The sequence below is a fragment of the Capsella rubella genome, unplaced genomic scaffold, assembly GCF_000375325.1.
Source record: "Capsella rubella cultivar Monte Gargano unplaced genomic scaffold, Caprub1_0 scaffold_6, whole genome shotgun sequence".
In the NCBI taxonomy this organism is placed as follows: Eukaryota; Viridiplantae; Streptophyta; class Magnoliopsida; order Brassicales; family Brassicaceae; genus Capsella; species Capsella rubella.
In genome coordinates, this window is record NW_006238918.1 from 3968130 (window position 1) to 3986674 (window position 18545).

Consider the following 18545-nt stretch of genomic DNA (forward strand, 5'->3'; position numbering starts at 1 on the left):
CAAGTTATCCCATTATTTTCCTTGTGTTTGTTGTCCAGTTTGACATCGCAAAACATATGGCACACGTATAACCACATCACTCGACCTTTGACATTCGACGATTCAGAGATATGGTCTATGGTCTTTTTTGTATTTCCCTTACTTTAAAGGCGACAACTTGAACGAAGAGGATATCCATAAGGGTTTTGAAATTACTGTAAATCTTTCGTAATAGTTTATCTATTTCAATCATTTCAAACCAACAGAATCCCCAAATTTGACTAGGAGGGGGAAAAGGTGATAAGCTTTACCTAAGTCTTTTATTTGCTTTGTTTAGTTGTCTGATTTTGAGAAAAAAAAAACCACCCTAGAAATTTTATAAAGAGTAAAAACTTTTTAAAAAAAAAATTATTTATATGGTTGATTCTATAAAAATGGGCCTCAATGTAATGGGCACAAAAATTGTATACCCAAAAGAGGACGTAGGCTAATTATATAACAGATTTATTACAAAAGACACGGGCCTTATTGTACATGTTGGGGGTTCAATAAAAGGTAATGCACAGATGAATTTTAGTACTTAGTACATTTGTCACATTGATGCCGGTGACAGACTCAAATCCAACCTCTTGCGGCAATTGAAGTCATTTGTCTTGGCCAATTTCATAATCATTTATCTACTCTTAATTATGAGTCCCTAGTAAATTAACATATATGGTTCGAGGTTTTTCTCCCAACTATTCTCATATTTATTTTTGTTAGTTAGTTATATAATTTACAACTAAATTATAAGATTAAGTTTTCATATATATTTTTCATATATCTAAGTATGGCGCGAAACAATGATCTAATTTTAAATATGAATTAGTTATTTACATAACATATTTAGTTATAGTTTCAATAAATGCTTAAAATTTCAGGTTTGTAATTAAAAATAATACCGGCTTTTTTCGTGTAAGGCACGAAACATATAAAGTAATATAATTCAAATTATCTTAATAAATTAATATATTTAAATTTATAACAATTACACCATTTAGAACTAAATCAAAATTTTTTTTTTTGTGATATGTATATAGTTTATTTAATATCATGGTGCGACAAATTATCTAGTAAAAATTAATGTTAACACAAATCAAAGTATTGCTAAACTAGATTATAAAAAAACATTAGATCCTAATGTAGTAATGTTTAAAGCAAAAATAAAATAAATAAAAAAGGAAAGATTGATTTTTTTTTTTTTCTCGTCTGTAGAATCCGCCTTTTGGTCTCTCTCTCTCTCTATCTTTTTTTTTTTTTCCTCTTCGCTAGAAAACTGCGTAGTAGATCATATGCCATGTCTCTCTAGATTCTCTGCCTCCCGATTTTTTTTTCCTTTTTCTCACTTTCTCTCGCGTCAGCTCACCATCATCATCCTCAAGCCCAGGCATTCTCTGATTCCTCTTCTTTCAACGGCGGCTTCTTCTTTTTTGCTAATCGGATCGACTTTTTTTCGATTTTGAGCTGAAAGATAAAGTGTAAATGTGTTGGAGTTGCTTGGAGATCGACGATCATTGTTACGAATAGTTGATTGATTGATTCCGTGAATGTATATAGCCTTTGATTGTTTCTTTGGGATTTGTATTAGCTTGAGCAAGTGTGGATTTCGCCGAGGTTTTGGGTTGATGGAGGGTTTCGATTCTGAGGAGCTTCGTTGAGATTTTTTTTTGTCTTTTGGTTTATGTCGAGAAACGGAAGGATGGCTTCGGATCTTAGTAGAGCTGGTCCTGTGGAGAGAGATATCGAGCAGGTTTGCCAATTGTTCTTCTTCTCCGCATATGTCGATGTTGTTACATGTAAATTGAAGCCATATTTATCTTCTATTGAATCATTTATGGATAGTCTCTTCGGAATTTGATATATATATGTCTGTCGGGCGAATTTGTTCATTTGGGATTTCTTAGGTTAGAGAAAGAGTGTATCCTAGGCGAATCCTTTTGAACTGGCTTAGATTTTTAACTCCAATTTCACCTTAATCATGGAGTCCTGTTCCACTTAAAGCTTTGACGAGCTTGGTTTAAGCTATGGAAACTTATTATTTGTGGAATTATATCTTTTCATTATTCGGATAGTAATTTTTATATTTCTTACCATTCAGCTTCGAGTTTTATTAAAAGCAATTATCATGGACACAAATCTGTTAGCTTCCTTTTTTTATTTATTGCCAAGACTCATACTTCAGTGTGTGCACTGCTTCTTATATTTTGTGTCAACTATTTCTTCTGATGTTACTATTTTGAGCTGATAACTCCATTGCAAAGATTCACCTACGTAGCTTATGGAATGCTATTTGATTGAATCCAGGCGATCATTGCCCTGAAGAAGGGAGCTTACTTGCTTAAGTACGGGAGACGAGGGAAGCCTAAGTTCTGCCCGTTTCGCCTTTCTAATGTAAGTCATGTTTGGTTCAATTTTATTAACCTCCGTTTTTAGTGTTAGCAGTGCTGCACGTTAATAGTTCCCAGTTCGTTATCTTTGGTTTATTCATTGATGGGTGGTGGTATTTATTTTGCAATCCTTTGCTATTACAACTTAGTTTATGTGTAGCTCGTTGTTTGGTGTTTAAGAAATACTGGCCTTTAACTTTCAGGATGAAACTGTTTTGATATGGTTCTCTGGAAATGAGGAGAAACATCTGAAGCTGAGCCATGTTTCTAGGATCATATCTGGACAACGCACTGTAAGATCATTTGTGGATGATGTGGTTTTAATTCTCTCTTGAGCTTGCAGTGAAATACTTAGAACAAATTCATGAGGACCGTAATATTCATTAATGTAACTTTTCATGTGTCAATTTCCATAGTTCAAGGGTGCAAATTCGTTTTATACCTATCTAGTTTGACATCTTGATAATTTTAGCAATATTGGTTCTTGTAGCCTATCTTTCAGAGGTATCCTCGTCCCGAGAAGGAATATCAGTCGTTTTCACTAATATATAGCGAGAGGTCTCTGGATGTGGTGAGATTCTTTAAATTATTTACTTTTTTGGCTTCTGTATTAAATAGTTACCCTGTTGTTTAAATGTTACTGTGGAGATTTGAAGTTAATTAATCTATTTGGTAGATATGCAAGGATAAAGATGAGGCTGAGGTGTGGTTTACTGGTCTTAAGGCCTTGGTCTCGCATTGCCATCAAAGAAACAGGAGGACTGAATCAAGAAGTGACGGTACACCATCTGAAGCTAATAGCCCGAGAACGTATACCCGAAGAAGCTCTCCTTTACACTCTCCATTTAGTAGCAATGACAGTTTGCAGAAGGTATTAAAATTAGTTTTCTGCCTACACTTTTGTGCATGTGAACGCTAGCTAAATATATTTTCGTTTACCTTTCAGGATGGCTCTAATCATCATCGCATTCACAGTCCATTTGAGAGCCCGCCTAAGAATGGCCTGGACAAGGCATTTTCGGACATGGCATTATATGCAGTTCCTCCAAAAGGGTTTTATCCATCAGACTCTGCAACTATTTCTGTTCATTCTGGGGGCTCAGATAGCATGCATGGACATATGAGGGGCATGGGCATGGATGCTTTTAGAGTTAGTATGTCAAGTGCTGTTAGTTCATCGAGCCACGGTTCTGGTCATGATGATGGAGATGCATTAGGAGATGTTTTCATCTGGGGGGAAGGCATAGGAGAAGGTGTTTTGGGTGGTGGAAACCGTAGAGTTGGAAGTTCATTTGAAATAAAAATGGATTCCTTATTGCCAAAAGCTTTAGAATCTACAGTAGTTCTTGACGTCCAAAATATTGCTTGTGGTGGACAGCATGCTGTCCTTGTGACAAAACAAGGAGAAAGTTTTTCTTGGGGAGAGGAATCTGAAGGCAGGCTTGGCCACGGTGTTGATTCCAATATTCAACAACCAAAGCTCATTGATTCACTCAACACCACAAATATTGAGCTTGTAGCATGTGGTGAATTTCATAGTTGTGCAGTCACTCTATCAGGAGATTTGTATACCTGGGGTAAAGGAGATTTTGGTATTCTTGGACATGGAAATGAAGTTAGTCACTGGGTCCCTAAGAGGGTTAATTTTCTGTCGGAAGGGATACATGTGTCATCTATTGCTTGTGGACCTTACCACACAGCAGTGGTTACCTCTGCTGGACAGTTGTTTACTTTTGGTGATGGGACCTTTGGTGTTTTGGGCCATGGAGATAAAAAAAGTGTTTTCACACCTCGGGAGGTAGACTCTTTGAAAGGTCTTCGCACTGTCCGGGCAGCTTGTGGTGTATGGCACACAGCAGCAGTTGTGGAAGTCATGGTTGGGAGCTCAAGCTCGAGTAATTGCTCTTCTGGGAAGCTCTTTACATGGGGTGACGGTGATAAGGGCCGGCTTGGTCATGGTAATAAAGAACCAAAACTTGTGCCCACCTGTGTTGCTGCTCTGGTTGAACCCAATTTTTGTCAAGTTGCATGTGGGCACAGTCTAACGGTTGCACTTACAACATCAGGCCATGTCTATACTATGGGCAGTCCTGTCTATGGTCAGCTTGGAAATTCACATGCAGATGGAAAAACTCCAAGCCGTGTCGAAGGTAAGCTTCACAAGAGTTTTGTCGAAGAGATAGCTTGCGGTGCTTATCATGTTGCAGTTTTAACTTCGAGGACCGAGGTTTACACTTGGGGAAAGGGATCTAATGGTAGACTTGGTCATGGAGATGTAGATGATCGAAATTCCCCGACACTGGTAGAGTCGCTCAAGGATAAACAGGTGAAAAGTATTGCCTGTGGCGCTAACTTCACAGCAGCTGTCTGCATTCACAGATGGGCATCAGGGATGGACCAGTCCATGTGTTCAGGTTGCCGTCAGCCCTTCAGTTTTAAAAGAAAGAGGCACAATTGCTATAATTGTGGACTAGTGTTTTGCCACTCATGCACAAATAAAAAGTCGTTGAAAGCTTGTATGGCACCGAACCCGAGCAAACCATATAGAGTGTGTGACAAGTGTTTTAACAAATTGAAAAAGACCATGGAAACTGATGCATCGTCTCATTCTTCGCTGAGTAGAAGAGGAAGCATTAACCAGGGATCAGATCCCATTGACAAAGATGACAAGTTCGATTCTAGATCCGATGGACAGTTAGCTAGATTTTCATTGATGGAGTCCATGAGACAAGTGGACAATCGATATAAGAAGAACAAGAAATACGAATTCAATAGTAGCCGTGTCTCGCCTATTCCAAGTGGAAGCTCTCAACGAGGTGCGCTTAACATAGCCAAGTCTTTTAATCCAGTATTTGGAGCATCAAAGAAGTTCTTCTCAGCTTCTGTTCCTGGTTCTCGAATTGTGTCTCGGGCAACTTCCCCAATATCGAGACGTCCTAGTCCTCCTCGTTCAACTACACCAACTCCCACTCTTTCTGGACTAGCTACACCTAAATTTGTTGTGGATGATACTAAGAGAACCAATGATAACCTAAGCCAAGAGGTCGTTAAGCTAAGATCTCAGGTAACTTTGTTCTCTACCATCTTTTGTTTCTCTTATTTCTATAAGCTCTCACACATTTATGGTTGCAAAAAGATGTTGTTGGTGAAATAGTGTTATTATGTTTCTGTCATTCTGTGTTTCCTGATTATGGTGAATTACATTCCGGGTTTTAATTTGTTGGTTAGATGATGGTATACAGTTTCAGAAGGCCTGGTCGCCAATTTACTTGGTTTCCTGAAGAAACATTTTTTTAAAAAAAATTTTCAAATTTAATTACTGCCTCAGCTAGCCAGTTTCTATTTATGACTTTTCCTTTCTGCTAACCAGTAAATGATATATCAGGTTGAAAGTCTTACAAGGAAGGCCCAGCTTCAAGAAGTTGAGCTGGAAAGAACAGCCAAACAGCTAAAAGAGGCGTTGGCAATCGCTAACGAAGAAACAACAAGATGCAAGGCAGCAAAAGAAGTGATCAAATCACTTACCGCTCAAGTAATTTTTAAGTTTTATAAAAATATGGGTTATGCAGTTAGTGGTTATTTCTTATACTGAATATAAGGATCAACGTAACTATGCAGTTAAAGGAGATGGCTGAAAGATTACCTGTTGGATCAGCTCGGACTGTGAAGTCTCCTCCGTCTCTTAATTCGTTTGGTTCCAGCCCTGGTCGCATTGACCCTTTTAATATCTTAAACCAACCAAATGGCCAAGAATCTGAACTGAATGGCATAAATACCCCAATGTTTTCTAATGGGATCGTGACACCTGTATTTGGGAATGGTGAAGCAACGAATGAAGCACGGAACGAGAAGGAATGGGTTGAACAAGATGAACCTGGAGTGTATATCACTCTTACAGCCTTAGCCGGAGGTGCTAGAGATCTCAAACGCGTCCGGTTCAGGTACAATAGTTTCTTATCTCCCCTAAAAAGAAACAATCAGAATTGTAATGTTCGAAGATTAGACTGTAATTTTATAATACCGTTTTGTTTTCTGACAGCCGAAAAAGATTTAGTGAGAAACAAGCAGAACAGTGGTGGGCAGATAACAGAGGAAGAGTCTATGAACAATACAATGTTCGCATGGTTGACAAAGCTAATGAGGACTTGCCTCACTGAAACTCTTTAACACCAACCAGTTCTCTATTTTTTTTCTATGCCCCGAGTCAGGTGAGTGCAGAATCTCGGGATATAACAACAGATATATATAGAGAGAGAAATTAGATGTTTTTAAGTGCTTCTTTCATTGTAGTTTGGGATTTGTGTGGTGTTGGTTGTGACAAAGTTGTAAATTCTTTATGGTGTCATGCTGTAAATCCTATAAACATACAGTGTTTTTACTCCTTAGAAACAATGCTGAGTAATTGGTTTTCAAGCAGATTTGTTTATACATCATAACATTGGAAACTAAAAAAGTTACTGATATTGTTGTAACCAAAATCAAAGCCAAGTAAAACTGGAACTCAGGTGGTGTCTTCATCTTCCTTGAGCTTGAATTCTACGGATTCAGAACGCCATGGCAAAGGTGATGTAGGTAATGAAGAATGGTAATGGATAGGCGAGTCTGGTGGTGAGCGCCATTGAGTTGAGCATTTCAGCAAATCGCGAAACTCCTCCATTGGTAATTCTTTGAGTTCATCCCAAGTCTGGCTATAATCATCATCCATCTTAGGTAGCAAAAACAGGCGAAAAAAAGTCATAAAAGTTGCTCAAGACCAGGGCTACAACAGGATCTTAGACTCTAAAACTCTAATGGCCTACCTTAACCAATGATCTTAGAACGATTCTCTTATAATTCAACCGAATCTAGATATAGGGAGATAAGGTAAGGGAAAAGCTAATCTTACCTCTTTAATATTGTATTCAGGAATCCCTTCCTTAATGTTGGTATCTGAAAAGCAGAACAAGAATAGGCTTCAGAGAATAAATCAAGCAAAGGAAGCATTAGATGGAAACATTATGGAGAGAAAAAAAGGGATTCTTTCTTCACAAACAATATTACCATGTCCATGAAGGATGATGTGTTCAGAAAAGTAGCTGTCCCACTGGCTTTGTTGTTGTGCTTCAATGCATTTGCTGTGGTCATGCAAGAAACCTTCCTTTGCTACGTCAAAGTCTACTCCCTCAACATTCTTCTTCGTCTTGGAAGAAGCTTGAGGTTGCAATTTTGACTTGTTTGTGATATCATGGAGAGCCTTGCGGCTTCCGAAACCCGCCCCATACTTCTTTGGAGCTGCTAGCGAACTCTTACCTTTCCCCGCAGCAACCACCTCTACAATGTCAAACCAAAAGAAACATCGGAACATGAATCAGAAACATAACAGGTTCCCAGGGGATCTCAACATCTAGAAACAATAGAAATCTTCAATAAAAAATAAGCAAAACACAGATCCGCGTTTGAACATACATTCTCATGCTTGTGACTCTTAGACAGTTATAACATTTTACACAAGATGGACACAAAGCTAAACATAGTTCATATACATGAACCTAAGCACATTATTACTGGACATGATTTTGATATAAAGCTGGAGCGGATTCCAGAATGTATCTCTCTCTATCTATAAGCAATAATAAGAACTAGGATCTCACAATATGAGTCCAAGAGGAAAAAAGACAGGAAATATTTGCAAGTTGGTAGGTCCTTACTAGTATAGTATTTCATATCTTTGTAATCACAAAGATCTTGCCTACCTTAGAGACAAAACGAGTCATCACAAAACACACACTGTCCAAGAAGAAGAAACCAAAAGATTAAAGTAGTGTAGGGGGAGACATTTACTTTTTCCGCGGGCAGCTAATGCATTCTCGTCCTGGAAAATCATCTGCCCGGGAGCAATTGTGTTCGCCATGATCGATCCACCCACTAGTAAATAACCAACCAAATTTTTTTATTGGGTAAATTCTAAGTTAGAAATGAAACCAATACCAAATCGCTTTTTAAGTTTAACACTCACCAGATGTCGCTGAGCGTAAAGAGGAACTTCAAATCAACAGGTAAATAAAATTCGCCCAGAAATACAGAAAAAAAAGAGGAAGAAATCAGGAAGAAGAGAGTGATGGAGAAACGAGGAAGAGAAGGGAATATAGTATTAGCGGTCGAGTTGGGCGGAGAAACATCTGTCGCGATTTGAATTTTTTTAGGGTATGCGAAAATTTTCAAACAAATCGAGCGGTTTAATTATAAATTTATGACATTCTAATAATTTTTATCTTAGTTACTGGATAACTTGATTTTATCTATTTTTTTAATCTAAATTTGATAATTTTTGTTGAATGTTAAATTTGTTAATATAAGAATGGATAATTTTAGTTGAGTGTTAATTATTTTATTTGATAATTTAGATGATTAAATTTGATAAATTTAGTTAGTTACAAATACTTCTTGAGTGGTTTCCTACTTTCCAATTTATGCCGACTTGTGTACCTAATTATCTCATATCTTCAACTTCACTAATCACTATACACTAGTATGTAGATGGATTATGATCACATGATAATACGTTTGCCCTTTGTGTCATTCTTAAATGAGATTTGCGTTTTTTATAAAATCTAAAAACGTTGAACATAGAAAAAAAAACACGTTAACACTTCTTTTCGGATGACTAGTCCCCCCAATTAAGGTATTTTGTCTCAAAACAGATAAACAAACACCCCATTGCGTAAAAACATAAATAAAGTTCCAAAATATGAAACGAATAAACAATAAAGGATTCGGAAGGACGAGACGAGACTCTGACTGACTTTAGGCCATAGAATGATTTTGAAGTATATACATATATCTGCCACTGAATGGTTCAAGTGTCTTTAAACGACTGTTGAGATCAGCTCAAGCTTGGCCACAAGGAGCTCAGTTTCGTTGCGAGCTTAGCACTCTTATAGTCCTCCCGCAGTTGAATAAACCTGCACATTTTTCATTCACATTCCTTTTCAACTCTCTCAGTTCCATTGTTTTTTAATCTAGTTATCCATATAATCTCTTTCTCTTACCTTTGTGCGTCTTTGCGGATGCTTGGACTTCCCTCGAACAAAGTCGGCAGACTATCTGGAGAAACGATGAAGACATTCGCGATTCTGCACTCACACAAGTGATTACAAGTTATTACGATAAAAATAATAAGAAGAAGAAGTAAGGTGACGAGGAGGTCTCAAGAGTGTGTTATTACATTCCCAGAAGCTCAAATTTCTCATCCACCGATGGAGCACTGAAGCTTTTAACAAACTCTATATACTCCGATATGTCACGCTTCAGCCGCAATCCTCCACTGTCAACCAAGTGTTAGTAATCAAAAAACAAAACCAGGCTCTATATTCACGCAGACCTAATGGTTTGATAATTAATGAGGTCAAGAGTTTGATGTGATCCGACAAATTTTTTTATCCCAAGAGGTGTAACTATGTCAAAAATTTCATTTATGTCAGATCAGAGTGAAAAATCAAGAGAGTCTATGTCTACTTTATTAGGTTAGGTTCCTGAATCTGATTTTATGGTTACTTTTGCAGATGTGACTTTAATAAGTAAAATAGAAAAAGACAGATCTGAAATCATACCTTGGATTGAAAGTGAACTTCTGCCAGTGTGTTAGTAGTAGCTTTTCTAACCTATTTCCCTGAAAATAATAAAGAAATCTTCATCTATCTTGATATATAGCATCATTCGAATGATGCAGAAAATAAAATTCGTTTTTAACTATTAATTGGAAGCCACAACAGTTGTGAAAAAAAAGATTGAGTTGGCATTTTATTGGATCGTTCAACTGTTATAATGTTGAACTGCCATCCATAGGTGAGAAGCTAGCAGTATATTGAAACATCGAAGATATCGTACAGAAACTATAGCTTAATGTTATTATATTCTCTAATCCGTCAATGGACAAAGCAATAAAAAACAAAGGTAAGGGAGAATAAGCATTTAGAGTAACAAGTAACCAAAAGGCTTAATGAAATCTTAGGTGATACAAATCATACCAGTTCAGTCAAGAAGGCTTGCTTATTAAGACCTTCCAAGGCAGTGAAGGCTGACTCAAGTACTCGGGAAAGATAAGCCACAACCCTAAACAAGAGAGTGCGATTAGAAATGAAAGTAACAAGTTATTTAGAAAAAAAACAAGAAAAAATGGTTTAAAGAAGAGCGGTGTAGAGACATGATCAATAGAAACCTACTAAGTGCATTAAAATAAACACTTCTGGCTTATCAAAAAAGAAAATAAAAAGGTGACCCGTTAGACCAATTAGCCGAAGGTAGTCTCAGCTAGACCAACCTTATGCAGGCATTTGTTGGGCGGTGGTCAGGTGCAATTCCATCATCAGGTGATTTATAATCGGTAGACTTCTGCTCAGATGAAAGTAGCCTATCAACCTGAAAAAGGCAATATCGGAGTCCTTAAAATGAGTCGAAAGAGAATAATAAGCATAACTCCTAAACCTGTTCAGCGTTGAATCTCATGGATATGTCTGTAGATTACACAAAAAAGCAACTAACCTCAGCCATCACAGTTTCAATGCACTGCTGAAGTCCTTTATAAGCAGCTGCCTCTGCTTTGGACAAAGCAGTTGACATTTCTTCACACGAAGCAGCATGTGCACCATCCACTGGTAGGAGAAGCCGAGATATAGAATTTGCAAAATACTGAAAGAGAAAATTATATTATTAGAATAGTCGTCAGAAGATAGCATTTCCATAGTAGAAGACTGGGTCAAACTGTTCTCAATGGTTGAGTAGCAGACGCCTTCTCATATGTAAAAAACTGATAACCATAAAAGCCACCCAACATGCCTGCTGAACTATAGCAACACTGCTACCACAACGCTGCACAGCAACCATGAAGGATTTAAAGCTACTTTCACCAGCAGCAGCAGCAGCTTCTGCCTGAGAAATAATCAAAGAAATTATAAATAACTCCACCTAACAGTTGAAATAATGCACTTTAAATAGAAGGAAAGAGAAAAGAGAAGGAATTACAGCAGAAGCAGCTGCAGCAGCCACTCTTCTGCTAACGCTTGTGCCCAAAACAAATCTCTCCCTCAATGCTGCAGCTTCAGACAGGCCATCCCTTGCCCGTTCAAGTCCCTCAGTTATGTATACACTCACCTGGAAGAACTCATCATTGCATCAGCAAAATTAATATGAATGGTTCTAGAATCTTATGAACCGCATACCTGGTCTAGCTGGCAAGTAAATATGGCTTTAACATTGGTAGCAAGTGTGGCTGGCTGCACATAGAAATAATTATATGATCAGATATACAATTCCCAATATTACAGTTTACTTATGCCAAATATTTTGGCAAAACTAAATATGTTAGATTATTTCTTTGTCAATATCCTATTCCTACATCTCTTCCCGAAATTCAAAGCAACTAACTTATTTTGGAAAAAAAATCTCATAAAGAGATTTCAGTAACCTGAGATGAAAACAGTGTGCATCTGGTTATTGCTTCTTCATTCCATCGAACAAACTCTGTCACAACGGTGACTGATATCTGCTGTTGAGAAGATGATATTGAGGCCCCTCTAGAGCGTCCTATTGTCCCAGATGACTCTGAGACTTGCTGACTTTCAGCACGTAATTCTTCCATCTGTAGAGAAAAACCCATATCTAAGCACTTTACAATAACACACAAAATAACAACTCAATCAGAAATTTAATTATTCATATTAAACCTTTGCTTGATATAGTTGTTTTAAGGAGGCCTGCTCATGCTCAGGGTATTCATCCTTGTGCGAGGAAAATAAGGACTCTGTCAAATCTGCACAGTCAAAATAAAGAGTTGTCAGCACCGAGGAAAGTTTGCATGACAAAACAAAACTTCTATAACCCAGAAACACATGAGAGAAAATGACCTTCAACATCCAGGTCACCACATCCAACAGCTCGGAGGTCTTTAGCAAGTTCTTGTGTCCTCTCATATGCAACTGCTAACATTCTAAGGTACTAAAGACAAAAACCAGGAGTTAACTTTCTTAAACCAATTCTACTACGAAGATAGACAAAAAAGAAAAAAGGAGGTATCTACACACTAGCAATAGTCCGCCTTCTTGCACAGGTGGTGGACTCATAAGAGAGGGCTTCGCCAAAATTTTGTCGAGAATACCTGTGACACGCTGCTCCAGAACTCTCTGCGTAATATACAAGAAGAGTTGGTATAGCTTATCCATCTGCCAGGTTAACACTACAATGTCCAAATTATCGGGGCCAATTACCTGAACTAAGATTGCCATAACTTCATTTGGAGCCGGGAAAACAGCTGTAATGGTTGCTGCTTCTTTGCGTACCGTGTCTACACATGCGAAGTAACAAAAAATAAGAATCTGCATAGAAGTATGTTTCAAGTATTGCATTCAGATCAATGAAAATTCGTCAGACCTGTAATTTCCTTGTATAAAGCAGAAAGTCCACGGGCAACATTGCTAGGACTAGGCTGAGAACCATGGTCACCAAGAACCAACCTAATGTCTGAATTCATGACTTCCACATCAATAAACATTGGCCTTGTAGCCACATAATGTTGCATAGCACTCGTACCCCTGTTAAACTGAAAATGAAGAAGAAATAAAACTGAGCAACGAGAAGCATAGAGAAGAGGAGCCCTACACATCCATTCCTTATGTGATAGCCTTATGTAGAATTAACAATTATATAACTACAAGATAGTAAGAAAGGCCTTCGCTCAATATATAAGATAAAAAGAACAGGTTTTCCGACGCGGAATTGTAAAGGCCCATGCTGCAGAATAAAGTATTCACCTGTGACAAAATCTTAGCACATTCTGACATGGTGGATAAATCTCTCCGCTGTGATGCAGCATCAAAACGAGATAAAAGCCTGTTCTCCAATTCTACAAAATCACACTCAAATGTCACAAAGACGTCCTCTTCAGTAGATATACATAAATAAACACAGTAAAAACAAATTTGCTTACCATTACAGTAATCTTGAAGATTAGCAACGGCAACCTCCAGTCCTCGGCCAGGGGTAGCATTTCCTGCAGCTGTACCCGCACCTTGCCTTCCAATATCTTCCTCAGCAAAGGATCCTGATATTGACAAAGAGAGCATGGGAATAAATTGCAGCCTAAGTTAACAGTAAACTTTCATTGTTCTGCAAGCGCGAATTAAATAGTATATTAAAAACTTCTGACTCTAGAGACAAATCATACGTAATTTCTGAGCAATAGAAGCAGCCTCAGCTACGCGGCTATCATCAGAAAACAAAGCGGAAAGCTCCATAAGATCCCCTGGGCTGCCGTTGAACTCCATTAGGTACTGCATTTATTGAACAAGGCTTACTTTAAGGATTCATCTAACTAAATATGAGACCACCATACAAACATAGACGCTCTCTTACCTTAATAAGATCTATCGTCTGGCTAGCAGTTTCCCGCTGAGCATCTGCACTCTGAGAAAGGAAGCATGTGTTAATATTGGATAGCTCACCAAAAAGTTTGTTATAGTCTAGATTTATTTACCTGCAAATGATCTCCTATTTTAGCAGCGGTCTGTCCAACACTTGAAATACGCCCGTCCAACCTTGCAAAGCTCTCAAACAGACCATCCACACCCTTCTCTATCTAGAAAGAGAATTCAATTACCATTTGAGGAAAAAATCGGGGCGTCAGTTAGTTATTCATCAGGCAGCCCAAAACAATAAATCAAGGCATAAGTGTTGGTCTGCCAACCTCAGTAAGTGTCTTCCGGTGTTTGGCATCTTGGGTTGAAACTTCCTTCTTTAGTGTGTTGAGCCTTCCATCAACCTTCAGAAAGACTCAGATATCAGAACGAAGAAAAGAAAAAACAAGGGCCTGTAATCAATGTAGACCCAAGACACTCACTTGCTTCCGAAGATCAACTAGCTCCTTGCAAGCATCTTTGAACAGGGACAAAAGACCGTCTACTTCAGGAAAAAAAGGAGCAGAGGACAAAGGGGCAGATTGCCCACGCGAATGCCCATTCGCCAAACCATCAACTCCAGCAATGTTGCCATGGCCATCCCCAGAATCTGCTTCTTCTTCTAGGAAAGACGGCAAGAGGTCGTTTACCAGGTTCCCAAATAATGCATCAAATGAAAAATCACCCTGCGAGTGACCAAAATACTCAAAGTCCCTTATGTTTTAAAAATTAAAAAAAAAAAAAAGCATTAGCAACCCACAAGCTGAAATCCTTACCTTAAAGTCTTCAATGTCAAGAATCAGAGGAACAGAGTTAACGGAGGACGATCTGGGTCCTCTTGCTCTGACTCCTTCTGTCATCTGATAAAACAAAACAAAAACAAAATCCAAAAATTAAAATTGAAAGAAGTGTAGAATCAAGTCTGACAGATCATATATGCAACATTCAATAAATAGGAGAAGATGAGGAAGATGCGTAGGATTTCGGATTATTCAATAATACTTTAAAAATCAAAATTACAGTAGCATATATCTTCTCAGTTAAGAAATCACCACTAATCACTGATTTCTCCGGCGAATGCAATAAATTTAGAGAAAAATCGCACGGAGATTGAGACGGGAAAGGAAAAGTACCGGATGGAGCAACAACCCGGCGGTGGACGAAGAGATCTAGACGGCGGAATCCGGTAACTGCAGGGAGAGAAAGGCGGAAAAGTTGAGACGGTCTACAATGGCGGAGTTGGGGATTTTTCCTTTTTTCTTTTTTTACAACTACGACTACGAGCTCCAGATGAGCTGAGCTGTTAATTTCATGATTTACGACTTCTTTTTTTTTCCCCCGGTTTAAACTGCGGCCGGTTTAAGTTTTCTGATAAACTGTTAAATTAGTTTGCTCGAGCCAAAGTTTGTATTTGATGATTTGCCTGAGAGTTTCAGTATAATATTTTTGGACAATTTGGCTCCAAAGTAGATGCATCACAAAGCTATTGGTTCGTTGATTCACTTACTTCATTACAGACAAGAAAAATAAAACATTTGGGAATTCGGATGCAATAATTTCATCTCATGAAACGGCAAAGTCATACATAAACGGGGGGTATTAATAGAGAGAGTTTCAGATTCACATAGCGTAAACAATCAATGAGCCTTCTGAACATTTATTTGGTCTCAAAAGTATTGTGACCTCACTACTAACTGTTATAAATAAAGAGAGCTCAAAGCAATGGAATCAACATCCACAAGTGATAAATCTGAGTCAAAGATATCTTAAGCAGAATGGCCACCATTGTTTCTCCTCCACATTTCTCCCCTGTTGAAGACGCTGAAAACATCAAGAAGGCTTGTCAAGGTTCTACTCTTATAGACTAGTGTTTCAAATAATTTATGTGATTCAAGCTTCCTTCTATTTCCTTTATTCATCTTCTTTCTCTTATTTGGGTTTTAGGATGGGGAACAGATGAAAAGGCTATCATCTCGATCCTAGGACACCGGAATTTGTTCCAGAGGAAACTCATAAGACAAGCTTATCAGGAGATATACCATGAGGATCTCATTCACCAGCTCAAATCTGAGCTCTCTGGCGATTTTGAGGTCTAGATTGTATATCCATGTGCTCTACTCTGTTAATCATCCACAAAATGTAATTTTCATGGAAATTATATTTGTTACCTGCAGAGAGCTGTTTGCTTGTGGGTCTTGGATCCTCCAGAGAGAGATGCTCTCTTGGCTAATTTGGCTCTTCAAAAGCCTATTCCTGACTATAAGGTACTTGTCGAAATTGCCTGCATGAGATCCCCTGAAGATCTATTAGCTGCTAGACGTGCTTACCGTTGCCTTTACAAGCGTTCTCTTGAGGAAGACTTGGCCTCCCATACTATCGGCGACATCAGGAGAGTGAGTAATTATAAAATTTCAGATGTTTTCTTCTTGTTTTGACCTGATCTCAACGCTTGGGGGGTTTTGATATATACAGCTCTTGGTTGCAATGGTGTCTGCCTATAAATATGATGGAGACGAAATTGATGAGATGCTGGCGAAATCAGAGGCTGCGATTCTTCATGATGAAATCCTTGGTAAGCCTGTTGATCATGAAGAAACGATCAGGGTATTAAGTACAAGGAGCAGCATGCAGCTTAGCGCTATCTTCAACAGCTACAAGGATATATTTGGCAAATCCATCACTAAGGTATACAAAAAAAAAAAAAAAAATGGACATCAAGTGATGTTATAATTGACAACTGATCTCAGACAAAGCAATCAATGGGAAACTTTTTTTGACAACAATAAAAAGACTTTTGGAATCAATTTGGGGGAAATAGAGTAATCATACCTGTATTTCTTCATTGACAATGTCTTTTCAATACCCGTAATGAAACTTTGATGGCCAGGATCTACTCAAACACCAAACAAATGAGTACCTGAGTGCACTACGTGCAGCCATTAGGTGCATCAAAAACCCTACCCGGTATTACGCAAAGGTAACATACAACAATAATTTTTAGATGTGGTCTCTAATTTATCCCAATACAACTAACTGGTAGTCATTTGTTTATCTCTTTTGCATCTAGGTTTTGCGCAATTCAATCAATACAGTGGGGACTGATGAAGATGCTCTGAACCGTGTGATTGTCACACGAGCAGAAAAGGACCTGAAGAAGATCACTGAGCTGTATCTCAAGAGGAACAATGTGAGTTTTGATCAAGCCATAGCAAAAGAGACATCAGGGGACTACAAGGGTTTTCTTCTAGCCTTGCTAGGACATGGAGAAATTTAGAGTTCATCCTCCACTTAAAACCTTAAGAAAGTAGCATTCTTCTAATTTCTAGTACGGAATAAAAATATATTCAAGGCTAAAGTAATAATAAAGTTTATGTTTGATGCTTCCTCAATCAAGTTATGTTGTTTAGCTTTTTAAGTATTTCATAGAAAAACAGGATTTACATAATTTCCCCTTAGTAAAGACATCGTTTGAAGGATACAAAGAAACTAAACAAACTCACTGAAGATCAGGGAAACATATACATGTATGGGTTCTTTCATCCTCAGCCTCAGCGTACGAAGGCTGCAGCAATACCAGCAACAAGCCCTACAGCAGTAATAGCAATTCCAATGCCGATAACACCATCTGCTTTCAAAAATCAGAAGAGAGCTAAGAGAAAGCAGATGAAGACTTAAATGGACGAGGAAGATGAATGACACAAGTACCATGTAAATTACCTTTGACAATACGGTCCTCTATAGCCTTTTTTAGTGTCTGAGCCTGTCCTGACTCCGGTTCAACCTAAAACCACAAGAAAGTAAAAGAACGCATAGATGAATACATCAACAATAAGATACTGTGGAGTAATCCATGGATCAGATGATCAAACCTCCAAACACCGTTCTATACAATCCCGGCTTCTTGAATAGTCACCGCTTCGATAGTAACCAACAGCAAGGAGATATAGCTTCTCCCTGAGTTTCATTGCACTTGAATCATTAACCACCGAAGCTGCGAAAACAAAGCCAAACACTTTGCTGCTATCAAACCAATAACATGATTCAAATCATCCCACCTTTGGAAGAATATTGTAGACATAAGCTAAATATTACCTTCAAGCATTGCTACGCCACGCTGAATATCACCAGGCATCTTTGAATGAACAAGAGCCCATGAAAGACGCATGATGCATTCCTTGGTACGTCCTTCGTCTTGAGCTTTCTGAGCCTCTGCAAGTTCTTTCTCACACCCCTGAAAATGAAAACACGTTATGTATGGATATGTCAAAAATCTAATCCAGGTCACACCAGAGATCGCATTGTGCAACGGCAATTAAAGGAAAACACTTATTTCATCCACCTAAAATGAAGCAACGCGACAAAAATCCAAAATAGCTATCGAACAATTAAAAATTCGTAATAAATCTAAGGAACAGAGAGGCGGCGTACGGAGATGATGTCGGTATCGCACAAGGGGAACTCATCGGAGGAGGCAGAGGCAGCGCGGGAGAAGAAGTCTGAGACGGAATCGAAAACCTTCCCTATGGCCGCGTCCATTTTTCCTGTCGCAGCTCCAAGAATATTGTTTCCGCAGTTTTCGTAACGCTTCTCACCCTTTTTCCCCTTGTGCAATTATTTTTTCTTTGACGAGATATTGACCGTGTGATCAAAGTTTTGCGTTAATTTATAGTTTTAAACTCTTTTCTAATGGATATTATCGTACATACATTCCCTA

The 18545-nt window shown here is 38.3% G+C and overlaps 5 protein-coding genes across 5 annotated transcripts; 2 read left to right on the plus strand and 3 right to left on the minus strand.

Annotated features, from left to right (window-relative positions):
* Window positions 1-1226: 1226 nt before the first annotated feature.
* Window positions 1227-6821, plus strand: LOC17881372 (PH, RCC1 and FYVE domains-containing protein 1). Its single transcript, XM_006286886.2, has 9 exons — window positions 1227-1768; window positions 2323-2409; window positions 2609-2698; window positions 2896-2976; window positions 3082-3276; window positions 3352-5469; window positions 5791-5937; window positions 6024-6346; window positions 6445-6821. Exons 1-9 carry the CDS (start codon window positions 1700-1702, stop codon window positions 6560-6562), a joined length of 3228 nt encoding a protein of 1075 aa, XP_006286948.1. The 5' UTR covers window positions 1227-1699; the 3' UTR covers window positions 6563-6821.
* LOC17881144 (protein PATRONUS 2) lies at window positions 6758-8565 on the minus strand. The gene is made up of 5 exons (XM_023781915.1): window positions 8401-8565; window positions 8226-8309; window positions 7446-7715; window positions 7291-7334; window positions 6758-7110 (listed from the first exon to the last, which is right to left on the minus strand). The coding sequence occupies exons 2-5, from the start codon at window positions 8293-8295 to the stop codon at window positions 6907-6909; spliced, it is 588 nt and encodes a 195-aa protein (XP_023637683.1). The 5' UTR covers window positions 8296-8309; window positions 8401-8565; the 3' UTR covers window positions 6758-6906.
* Window positions 8566-9004: 439 nt separating this feature from the next.
* LOC17881796 (exocyst complex component SEC10b) lies at window positions 9005-15076 on the minus strand. The gene is made up of 25 exons (XM_023780239.1): window positions 14965-15076; window positions 14608-14691; window positions 14275-14517; window positions 14122-14196; window positions 13912-14013; window positions 13791-13841; window positions 13603-13708; window positions 13366-13479; window positions 13190-13281; window positions 12810-12978; window positions 12647-12723; window positions 12464-12562; window positions 12287-12377; window positions 12107-12192; window positions 11848-12021; window positions 11603-11656; window positions 11406-11534; window positions 11220-11312; window positions 10926-11072; window positions 10705-10802; window positions 10412-10496; window positions 9995-10053; window positions 9610-9708; window positions 9434-9517; window positions 9005-9346 (listed from the first exon to the last, which is right to left on the minus strand). Exons 2-25 carry the CDS (start codon window positions 14689-14691, stop codon window positions 9268-9270), a joined length of 2490 nt encoding a protein of 829 aa, XP_023636007.1. The 5' UTR covers window positions 14965-15076; the 3' UTR covers window positions 9005-9267.
* A 205-nt stretch (window positions 15077-15281) lies between these two features.
* LOC17881210 (annexin D8) lies at window positions 15282-17130 on the plus strand. Its single transcript, XM_006289125.2, has 6 exons — window positions 15282-15679; window positions 15776-15921; window positions 16006-16224; window positions 16304-16516; window positions 16719-16808; window positions 16899-17130. Exons 1-6 carry the CDS (start codon window positions 15607-15609, stop codon window positions 17103-17105), a joined length of 948 nt encoding a protein of 315 aa, XP_006289187.1. The 5' UTR covers window positions 15282-15606; the 3' UTR covers window positions 17106-17130.
* A 60-nt stretch (window positions 17131-17190) lies between these two features.
* LOC17884446 (mitochondrial fission 1 protein B) lies at window positions 17191-18472 on the minus strand. Its single transcript, XM_006288730.2, has 5 exons — window positions 18260-18472; window positions 17924-18062; window positions 17701-17822; window positions 17549-17612; window positions 17191-17456 (listed from the first exon to the last, which is right to left on the minus strand). The coding sequence occupies exons 1-5, from the start codon at window positions 18365-18367 to the stop codon at window positions 17380-17382; spliced, it is 510 nt and encodes a 169-aa protein (XP_006288792.1). The 5' UTR covers window positions 18368-18472; the 3' UTR covers window positions 17191-17379.
* Between the last annotated feature and the right edge of the window lie 73 nt (window positions 18473-18545).

Coding starts and splice junctions, on each gene's coding strand:
- LOC17881372 (XM_006286886.2), top strand. CDS start 1,700: ATGTCGAGAAACGGAAGGATGGCTTCGGATCTTAGTAGAGCTGGTCCT. Junction 1,769..2,322: donor TGGAGAGAGATATCGAGCAG/GTTTGCCAATTG, acceptor GATTGAATCCAG/GCGATCATTGCCCTGAAGAA. Junction 6,347..6,444: donor CTCAAACGCGTCCGGTTCAG/GTACAATAGTTT, acceptor GTTTTCTGACAG/CCGAAAAAGATTTAGTGAGA.
- LOC17881796 (XM_023780239.1), bottom strand. CDS start 14,691: ATGACAGAAGGAGTCAGAGCAAGAGGACCCAGATCGTCCTCCGTTAAC. Junction 13,709..13,790: donor AGACGATAGATCTTATTAAG/GTAAGAGAGCGT, acceptor CAATAAATGCAG/TACCTAATGGAGTTCAACGG. Junction 9,518..9,609: donor AAATTTGAGCTTCTGGGAAT/GTAATAACACAC, acceptor GTGTGAGTGCAG/AATCGCGAATGTCTTCATCG.
- LOC17881144 (XM_023781915.1), bottom strand. CDS start 8,295: ATGGCGAACACAATTGCTCCCGGGCAGATGATTTTCCAGGACGAGAAT. Junction 7,716..8,225: donor ATTAGCTGCCCGCGGAAAAA/GTAAATGTCTCC, acceptor TTGACATTGTAG/AGGTGGTTGCTGCGGGGAAA. Junction 7,111..7,290: donor CTGAATACAATATTAAAGAG/GTAAGATTAGCT, acceptor TTGCTACCTAAG/ATGGATGATGATTATAGCCA.
- LOC17884446 (XM_006288730.2), bottom strand. CDS start 18,367: ATGGACGCGGCCATAGGGAAGGTTTTCGATTCCGTCTCAGACTTCTTC. Junction 18,063..18,259: donor GCGATACCGACATCATCTCC/GTACGCCGCCTC, acceptor TTTCATTTTCAG/GGGTGTGAGAAAGAACTTGC. Junction 17,613..17,700: donor GTATAGAACGGTGTTTGGAG/GTTTGATCATCT, acceptor TTGTGGTTTTAG/GTTGAACCGGAGTCAGGACA.
- LOC17881210 (XM_006289125.2), top strand. CDS start 15,607: ATGGCCACCATTGTTTCTCCTCCACATTTCTCCCCTGTTGAAGACGCT. Junction 15,680..15,775: donor CATCAAGAAGGCTTGTCAAG/GTTCTACTCTTA, acceptor TTTGGGTTTTAG/GATGGGGAACAGATGAAAAG. Junction 16,517..16,718: donor TTGGCAAATCCATCACTAAG/GTATACAAAAAA, acceptor TTTGATGGCCAG/GATCTACTCAAACACCAAAC.